This window comes from Piliocolobus tephrosceles, chromosome 13 (assembly GCF_002776525.5).
Source record: "Piliocolobus tephrosceles isolate RC106 chromosome 13, ASM277652v3, whole genome shotgun sequence".
NCBI classification, from domain to species: Eukaryota; Metazoa; Chordata; class Mammalia; order Primates; family Cercopithecidae; genus Piliocolobus; species Piliocolobus tephrosceles.
The window spans coordinates 32,002,566-32,012,576 of NC_045446.1; the positions used below are offsets into that span (position 1 = coordinate 32,002,566).

Below are 10,011 nucleotides of genomic sequence, written 5' to 3' on the forward strand. Positions count from 1 at the left end.
CAAAGTGAAACCCTGTCTTTACTAAAAATATAAAAATGAGCTGGGTGTGGTGGCACGCACCTGTGATCCCAGCTACTCGGGAGGCTGAGGCAGGAGAATTGCTTGAACCTAGGAGGAAGAGGTTGCAGTGAGCCAAGATCTCATCACTGTACTCCAGCCTAGGCAACAGAGCAAGAATCTGCCAAAAAAAAAAAAAAAGAGAGAGAGAGAGAGATGACGATTTTTGATTTTTGAAGATACTCCAATGAAACTGGATTTTCCTCCAGGTCAAGGAGGCTGCTTCTGGGAAACAGAGAACTGGCATTGTCTGGTATTGGCCACCTTGAATGTGGACAGCCATGTCACAGAACGTTTGCTCTGGGCCTTGTGGGCACTAGGTGGGAGTGTGAGAGTGTGGTGAAACCCAGGTTTTCCTACAGAGGAGCTACTGCTACCTTTTCCACAATCAAAGAACAGCATAATTATAAGATGACTGTTACAACTGTAATATTACTGCTGATTTTGCTCTTGGGAAGCTGGAGAAAAAAGTGAGCTGCATTCAGATTTCCTTAGACCACTGGATGTTGCTAATTCACCTTTTCCAGAGGATGCAATTCTGGTATCAACCCGAGTTTGCACTTAGTGGGCCACAGACTTTGAGGCTAAAGAGGAGGGGACCAGTGGCATGTTATATTTTTATACATTTCCCCAAATGGGATCATTTGAAAAGTGACTGTCAAGGTTATAAGGAAAACGAAAAAGTAAAATCCTGCCTGAAAAATGCAAGGGAATAAATGAAGGCAATGTGGTTGTAGAAACTTTTAATGGGAGAGAAGCACTAAGAATGCAATGAGGATTAGACAACTGTGTGAAGGGAAGGCAGTGAACAAGATAGCCAGAACCCCAGACCCACTGGAGCCTTTAAGAAACTCTTTCTTGCAGAAGACGGGGGCAGATTGGTATTTAACAATCCTACAGCCCCCCCTTGAAAGAGAGCAATATCTTCTTATTTATTTATAACAACAGTACAGACTATCATATTAAGTACTTTTGGGGTGTCAGGCTCTCTACATGTAAATTTCATTTAATCCTCACTCACAAAACGTTTATTAAGAGGGTAGGATATAGCAGAAAGAGGACTCAGGCTCCTGCTTTTTAACTGCAGGTTATAATCCCCCTTCTCAAAGAGTTGGTGGTTTGTTTGGGAGCGAGGATATAAACAAATGAAAAGTGACTAAGAGAGTACATGATCATGTACTAAATCAGAGACAGGAGGCACGAAGGAATTTGGAGGGTATCAGTTTGAACTAGGGTCATCTGAGAAAGTTTCTTGGAGGAAGAAGGGCTTGGGTTAACCAGTGAAGGCTGGTAGGTTGGGCAGAGAAAGTGATAGATGAGCAGAAGCTCAAAGGCAGGGGAAGGAAATCAGACTCAATGGGGGTATTGTCTTCTCCAGCACGCAGAGGTGAAGCATAAGGCACCAAGCTGGATACAAATACAAAGAAAGGGGCCAGGCACAGTGGCTCACACCTGTAATCCCAGTATGTTGGGAGGCATAGGCGGGAAGATCGCTTAAGGGGGTCAAGACCAGCCTGGTCAATATAGTGAGACCCCGTCTCTACAAAAAATATTTTTAAAAATTGAGCCAAGTGTGCTGGTGTGTGCCTGTAGTCCCAGCTACTCAGGAGGCTCAGGTGGGAGGATGGCTTGTGCCCAGGATTTCGAGGCTGCGGTGAGCTAGGCTCACACCATTGCACTTCAGTCTGGGCAACAGAGAGAGACTCTGTCTCTGAGAAATAAAATAAAAAGGCTCCAGTCCTCAGGATTTTCCAGCCCATGGAAGAATTGTAGAATTGTAGACCCAGACATAGCTCACCACATTAGATACCCTGGAATAAATGTCGTAATGAGGGAAGGAAGGGAAATTGACCCATGCAGTTTCCAAGCAGGCATTGCAGAAGAAGGAAACATACAGGAGACTTTTCGATGTGGAGGTAGGGATGGGGGACATTTAGTGTGAGCAGAGTGCAAGGAAGACTTCAGGATGTGAGCTCTGGCATAGTGGGGAATAGAGATTCATGAGGGAAATAGCAGAGGCTTTGAGGTTGGAAAGGTAACAGGACCTGACTGATTCCAGAATGGCTTGTTTCCATCCCAGATGCCTGTGACTCAGGATTCTCCTAGGAAGGTGGGAAGCCTTGGGGTTGCTCACTTCTCTTGGGGCTCAGGTCCCAGTATTTGGCTGAACTTTCTCAAGTGAGGACAGGGGTGAGGCTTCTCCATTCTGAGTCAGGAGGTTGCGTAATCCCACTACTGGCTTCTCTTGGATAAAGCACACCAAAAACTTTCTGAATGCTTTTGGTGTATCTCGAGGGTCTCACAACCATGGAGTCATATTTGCTTGACTCAAGAACAAGGAGTCGTAGCACAGAACACCAGATCTTCAGGCTGTAAAACATAAAACTCTTATTTCCTGAGGTTGACCTCAAGGCACATGCATCCCAGAATTCTGCCTCAGATTCTGCCTGGGAGTTAAATATTTTGATTTTTATTTGCTAATATTTTTTGAGCACTCCTTCTGTGCTAGGCCCTGGGCTGAGCCTTTTATGCAAAGGTCATAAATGCTTTGAAGTTGTTGGATTATTGGACCCATTTTACAATAAAGAAACCACACCTCACCCAGGGCTTTTTTTTTTTTTTTTTTTTTTTTTTCAATGGCAGAGCTAGATGTGAGCTTCGGGGTGGAATCCTCTGGCCCCTGAGCTCCCATTCCTTTCTAACTTGCAGGTTGGGGATCATCCAACCCTAAAAAGCTCTAACAAAGTGCTTTAGGCATTTTGGGATCTGTTCAGTCCTAGTAGGAGAGGTTGCCTTTAATGAGATCCCCTTTTCCAGTGTCATTTTCAAATAGAATATGTGTCTTCCCCAAGGTGAGAAACCATACCAGTGTGACTTCAAGGACTGTGAGCGAAGGTTTTCTCGTTCAGACCAGCTCAAAAGACACCAAAGGAGACATACAGGTTTGTAGGTTCACTTCTCATTGTTGCCAGCCGTGTTCCCTTGGGCTAGAGTTGATTTCATGATTCTCTTTGTTGTTGAATATGAATGAGAGAGTCAACCATGTGTTTAGTTTTTCCAGTATTTTTCCCCCATAATCTCTGGAGATGTTCCTCCTCTTAAAGAAAAAGAAAGAAAAGGAAACACCCCACATTTCCCCTGCAAACCACAGAACAGCGAGATCCCACTAGCATTGGGCTGATGACACACTGAGCATCGGCAAAGAATGAGGGTGACAGAGAGTGGAATCCGATTTGTAGCATGTGATTCACTTTTCCTGTCTCTGACACAGCCGAGATCTTCCAGCTGGTGAGAAGCTGGACCTTTGTGGTTAAGGAATGATTGTTCCCAAGCTAGAAGCAGGTCCTTGAAGATTACTGTGCAGAATCAGGGATTCTTGTTGGGCCTGGGGGACTGGGGAAATGTGAGGGTGAGGCAGATGCAGACATTGCAGGCATGGCTGGAAATGCTGGGCTCCTCCAGCTGTCGGAAGTCAGCCTTGTGGGCCTCACTGTGCCCCACATTGTTAGGGCCGAGGCTAGACCTTCTCTGTCCATTTAGGTGTGAAACCATTCCAGTGTAAAACTTGTCAGCGAAAGTTCTCCCGGTCCGACCACCTGAAGACCCACACCAGGACTCATACAGGTAAAACAAGTGCGTAAACTTTTCTTCACATTTATTTTTCATTATTTTTTTAAACTATTGTGGAATGAAATTGTGATGAGAGGGACTGGAAAAGACTAGTGTAAAAGTTCTAAGGTTTAGCCTCAGCTGAGAGAAGGAATAGTGCATGGCTATCTTTAAATAATAAATAATAACATTTTTTAAAGAAGGGGAGGGTGGAAATGCAGAGAAGGAGAAAGATGGGAAAAGAATGGCTGGAGTGTGCAGAATGAAAATGAAGAGATAAGCCAGGTCCCTGCTGTTTCCAGTTTGTCATGTCACACATTTTGTCACTCTGTTTGATATGATAATCAACTTCACAGAAAAGCAGTAGAAATTCTAGCAAACCAAACATTTATTATTCTGAGAGCACATGTTTCATGGCACTGTTTTCAGAGAACTGAGTCCTTGCTCTGCTGAAAGTTAATGCCCCCAGAGCGGTCTTGGTTTCTGTGGGACCAGTATCAGTGTGTGGATATTATTTCTTTTGTACTAGTACAGAGAAGAGAATAGGACATTTATTTACTGGCTGCTGAAGGTTTTTGCTTTCTGCAAGGCTGGTGTGATTCATAGTAAAAATAGCACCACCTTTGTTGCATATTTTCTACCTTTGGAAGAAGGTTAATGCTTAGCTTATCTAAGTCTATCTTCACAACATGCTTGTAAGTAGAGTAAGATAGGACTGGATGTGGTGGCTCATGCCTGTAATCCCAGCTCTTTGGGAGGTTGGGATGGGTGGATCACTTGAGCCCAGAAGTTCAGGACCAGCCTGGGCAACATGGCAAAACCCTGTCTCTACAAAAAATACGAAAACTAGCTGGGCATGGTGGTGTGCACCTGTAGTCCCAGCTATTTGGGGGAGGCTGAGGTAGGAGGATCACTAGAGCTTGCTTGGGAGGCTGAGGCTGCAGTGAGCTGTGATCCCACCACTATACTTCATCCCAAGCGACAGAGCAAGACCCTGTCTCAAAACAAAACAAAACAAAAAAGTAAGGTAGGCATGTTTTATTCCCATCTTACAGATGAGGGGACTGAGGCAATAGTAATTCAATGGCTTATCTAAAGTCACAAAGTTAGTAAGTAGCAAATCCAGTTCTGTCTGCTTCCAGCCCACCTTGGCCCACTTGCTTCTTTATTGGAGAAGGAACAGGCATTTACTCTGCAGTCCAGGGAGCATGGAGAGTCAAGCAGAGAGTCAAAGTCAGCAAAGCTGAACACCACTGAGAGACTGAGAGGAATGAAGATGGTGAGAGACAGGGTTGGGATTTGTCCTTTAGGAGCCAGCCCTTGATGGCACTGCTGGAGGTGGGGTTGGAGAGTGGGAGCCAGGCCAGGAAGAGCAGAGGAACAGCGAGTGAAGGAAAACATGACATCACAAACCCCTGGGCAACCCCAGATTCTCCGCCCAAACTGGCTGCATTTAAAAACAGAGCCAAGGTACCTGTGGCCCATGGTTAGTGGGATGGGATCTTGCTTCCCTTCTTCAGGTGCCTTTGATGCTTCTTTGACTTAGTCCCGAGCTCATAATTTGGTGGCAAAGTGTTATAGTCCCTTGTACACTGCTGTCACACTCCCCAAGTAAATGTGACATGACCTGTTTCACCAGCAGACTGTTTAATACTGCATTTCATTGGCCTCCAGTCTGACTCTGGGTTACCAGCCCTCCTGGGACATTTCTCAGTGCTTGTCCAAATCAGTACTCAGAAAAGGCCAAGTGGGACCAGCAGTATCTGAGAAGATCCATCAAGTGGTACAGGGTTTGGCTTCTGCACATTCTTCCTTAGGATGGAGCCGCAGCTGCTTTTCCATCATGGCTAGGCCTGGGAGGTGTGATACAGGAAAGCGCACGGGCTCTGGAATTCAACAGACCTGGAGATTTGAGTTCTGCCTGGATCTGCCTTCAATAGATGTCCTACCTCATCTGTAGAGTGGGGATAATAACGCTTCCCCTACAGGCTGTTGTAAGGAATACATGAGGGGGTGTGTGCGTGTGTCTGTGTGTGTGTGTGTGTGTGTGTGTGTGTGTGTGTGTGAAGCCCAGCACAAGGCTTGGCATATGTTAAGCATCAAATAAATGATAGTTATTCTCCCTAATGAGAATGAGGCTTGGAAAGAATGTCTGAGGGCTCTTTGGGTGGAGAAGCCTCAATCTTTTGGCAAGCTTATTAAAAAATCTAAGAACCACGCCCCAACTAGAGTCTTCCATATAACAGGATTATGCTCTCAGTGACATTTTAAGAGAAAAAAAAACAACAACACATAACATGCAAACTGGTATCAGTGATTTATTTTAAAGTATCCAGCCCATCCAGGGTATCTACACAGATAGAAGTGTTAAAAGCTTCAGTCACAGCTCAGATTCCTGGACAGTGATCACTCAGTAATACCCAGGGTGATGACCTGGAGGCTTCTGCAGCCCAGTTCTGCTCAGTTCCCAACTTACTCAGCAAGGGAGAGAAATTTACACAGTCCGCAAAACATTCTGTCAGCAGAGACTGAAACAAACGTTCTTCCCCTTAATTATGAATTGTTCAGACATTTCTCCCAACTTGACTCATTCTTTATCTCCCACTTTCCAAGTTTTCTGGCCTAAGAATATAACTTTTTACAATATTTCGATCCTTAAAGCCCCCAGAGGTGCTGCTGTTTCAAGGCTGCCTGGGAAATGAGCTCAGTTGGTTAGCTCAGGGACGGAATGATGGGGAATTCAGAGTGGGTACCTTGTAATGACTTGACTTAGGCCTTGATAGTTGAACTTGCGCCCGTCTCTTCATTGCAAGTGTCTCTGACTGGCAATTGTGTCAACAGGTGAAAAGCCCTTCAGTTGTCGGTGGCCAAGTTGTCAGAAAAAGTTTGCCCGGTCAGATGAATTAGTCCGCCATCACAACATGCATCAGAGAAACATGACCAAACTCCAGCTGGCGCTTTGAGGGGGTCTCCCTCGGGGACCCTTCAGTGTCCCAGGCAGCACGGTGTGTGAACTGCTTTCAAGTCTGACTCTCCACTCCTCCTCACTCACTTCTCTAAGAAGGAAACTTCAGTTGATCTTCTTCATCCAACTTCCAAGACAAGATACCGGTGCCTCTGGAAACCACCAGGTGTGCCTGGAAGAGTTGGTCTGTGCTCTGCCTACTTTTAGTTGACTCACAGGCCCTGGAGAAGCGGCTAACAGTGTCCGGTTAGTTAAAAGCCCATTGCCATTTTGTCTGGATTTTCTACTGTAAGAAGAGTCATGGCTGATCATGTCCCCCTGACCCTTCCCTTCTTTTTTTATGCTCGTTTTCGCTGGGGATGGAATTATTGTACCATTTTCTATCATGGAATATTTATAGGCCAGGGCATGTGTATGTGTCTGCTAATGTAAACTTTGTCATGGTTTCCATTTACTAACAGCATCAGCAAGAAATAAATCAGAGAGCAAGGCATCGGGGGTGAGTCTTGTCTAACATTCCCGAGGTCAGCCAGGCTGCTAACCTGGAAAGCAGGATGTAGTTCTGCCAGGCAACTCTTAAAGCTCATGCATTTCAAGCAGCTGAAGAAAGAATCAGAACTAACCAGTACCTCTGTATAGAAATCTAAAATAATTTTACCATTCAGTTATTTCAATGTGAACATTGGCACACTGCTCTTAAGAAACTATGAAGATCTGAGATTTTTTTGTGTATGTTTTTGACTCTTTTGAGTAGTAATCATATGTGTCTTCATAGATGTACATATCTCCTCGCACAAATGAAGGGAATTCATTTTCATCATTGGGGGTGTCCTTGGTGTATACAAACCATGCTGGTTATATGGCTTCAAGTTGTAAAAATGAAAGTGACTTTAAAAGAAAATAGGGGCTGGTCCAGAATCTCCACTGATAAGACTGTTTTTAAGTAACTTAAGTAACTTTGGGTCTACAAGTATATGTGAAAAAAATGAGACTTCCTGGGTGAGGAAATCCATTGTTTAAAAGTGGTTGTGTGTGCGTGTGCGTGTGTGTGTGTGTGTTGTGTTGTGTTTTGTTTTTTAAGGGAGGGAATTTATTATTTACTGTTGCTTGAAATTACTGTGTAAATATATGTCTGACAATGATTTGCTCTTTGACAACTAAAGTTAGGACTGTATAAGTACTAGATGCATCTTATACAGGTGTTGATCTTACAAGATATTGATGATGGGTGTTGATCTTACAAGATATTGATGATAACACTTAAAATTGTAACCTGCATTTTTCACTTCGCTCTCAATTAAAGTCTATTCAAAAGGAAAGTGGCAAGATTCTATCAGCTGTATTGTGTTCAAATCTCAAGGCCACTGAGCCTCTTTTAAACAGGTAAGAGAAGACGCCACCGACGTCGATGGCTACTAGTGAGCCTATCCAGGTCCTGACCACAATTTATTTATCTCTGTCAAACTTCAGGAAGGACTTACATGTCCTAGAAGCAGCAGAGAATGCCTTCACCTTGCATTACAGAGTGATCGTGCTCGTGCTGTGGTTGAATGGGGTCTGTGGATGATGTGGGGATTATGTTTTAAGGTTTATTTTAGGCAGATTATCATTGCATCACTTCTTACTCCAGATCAGCAAAAGAAAATAGAGAGATGTTAATGATAACTTGTCCTTTTGAAAGTTCACAGATACATCACTGGGAGGGCATAGGCTGAACACCTAGTACAATTGAATTTACAACTGTACTTGCTATAAATCAGCTCAGCAGATTGAAAACTGCTCAGCCTTTCCAGGGCAACTGAGTGTGAAAGCAAAGATCTATATTATCCATAAACTATAAACTCTCTGTTCTGGTGTGTGGTTTTTGAATTGTAAATAAGGAGATTAATTTGGTGCAGCTCCTCTCAGCTCCCTTGTCTTGGGGCTTGCATGCATTCCGGGTTTTATTTCTTCATTTAAAATACATCTCAAACAGATGGAAGCCTAGCCATGGAGACTGTTCTGTATTGAAGTGCAGCTCAAAGTTTGGGCAGCCTAAAAGTCAGGTCCGGAGGCCCCTCTTATTTTGCATCTGGCTCTTGCATCACTGTTAATTATAGCGAGTGTGGTGACTCATTTATATCAGCCGTTTTTATCTTTTCCTGCCAGAAGACAGCATTTCTCTGGAGAAGCTCAGGACAAGCATGGCAAACGTCAGCGGGTCGGAAAGAGCCAGGTCTTACAACAAAAGTACAGCCACATTGATTGTTTCAACCGCACAGGGAAGAACAGAGATTCTCAGACGACCCTGCAAGTTTAGCTTGCAGTTAAGATCATGGGCTTTGGAAAGCAGACCAACCTGGCTTCAAATTCTAAATCTCCAGTTTCCTTATCCGTGAAGTGGGGACAAAAGTCCCTGCCTGATAGGATCATAGTGAGGATGAATTTTTTTTAAGTATGAAAACATCAAGTACATAGCAAAGGCTTATAAACGTTATCTAGGAAAACTATTACCCAAGAACTCACTGGCTCATTTCTTTTACCTCCCCCTCCTCCAGGCATCCTCTTGCAGTGTCTAGCCATCCCCACAGGTCAGCTCTGAAAAATGGAAACAAGTCCATTGCCCTCTGCCCCAACCCAGAGTTAATAACTTTTGCAGCAATTGAGCTTCTTGCCAGCCTTGCCACAGAGACCATCTCTGCTTGCTGTGTCTTCTGTAAAGCACTCGTGAACGCTGTATGTGTTTCTGAGACCCACAGTGTTGCTCTTCCATAGACTGTGAGGAATTAGTGGGTGAAAGTAAGTCAGTGGGAGCTCCCTGTGGCCCAGGCTTGAGGCGGTGTTGGGTGCAGTCGTCAGCATGTGCACTTTTCCCTCTTGTTTTATTTACTGCAGCACCTCATTTAGCATATGACTCAGTACTCCCAGCTCCCCAACTCCCTCTGCTGGATCTTCCCAGACTCTTCCGGTCACCCAGAGCCCTCTCCTCTCTGAACCTCTGTAACATTTAGAATACATTTAACATTAAATAGTACTTTAGGTCAGAATAGTGCTTTCCCCTCCTTTTTGATCTTTAGGACACTCCTGTAAAGTAGACAGGGCAAGTGTTATCCCCACTTTACAGATGAGGAAATTGAGGCTCAGTAGAAGTAAGTGGCTAAGGCAGCACTTAGTCTTGGTCTTCAGCATCCAGGTGTCCTCCCAAGCATGCTTGGTGGTGTAGACTTGCACTCTGCTCCCTTGCCTCATTTTTTATATATCCTTTTTTTTTTTTTTTTTTTTTTTGGCTGGAGTGCAGTGGTGCGACCTTGGCTCACTGCAACCTCTGCCTGCTGGGTTCAAGCGATTCTCCTGCCTCAGCCTCCTGAGTAGCTGGGATTACAGGCTCATGGCATCATGCC

At 44.4% G+C, this 10,011-nt stretch overlaps 1 protein-coding gene across 6 annotated transcripts in view; it reads left to right on the forward strand.

The window, feature by feature from the left end:
• The window catches only part of WT1 (WT1 transcription factor), a 48,039-nt gene extending 40,231 nt beyond the window's left edge, over positions 1-7,808 (forward strand). For 3 of the 6 annotated variants that reach the window (XM_031933816.1, XM_031933817.1, XM_023230372.1), the window contains 3 exons: positions 2,910-2,999; positions 3,598-3,690; positions 6,508-7,002. In XM_031933816.1, coding sequence (XP_031789676.1) covers positions 2,910-2,999; positions 3,598-3,690; positions 6,508-6,629 — 305 coding nt within the window. In that variant the 3' untranslated portion in view covers positions 6,630-7,002. Of the gene's footprint in view, positions 1-2,909; positions 3,000-3,597; positions 3,691-6,507 lie in introns of all 6 variants that reach the window. The other 3 variants (XM_023230369.1, XM_023230370.1, XM_023230371.1) reach the window with 3 other exon arrangements.
• The last annotated feature ends 2,203 nt before the right edge of the window (positions 7,809-10,011 follow it).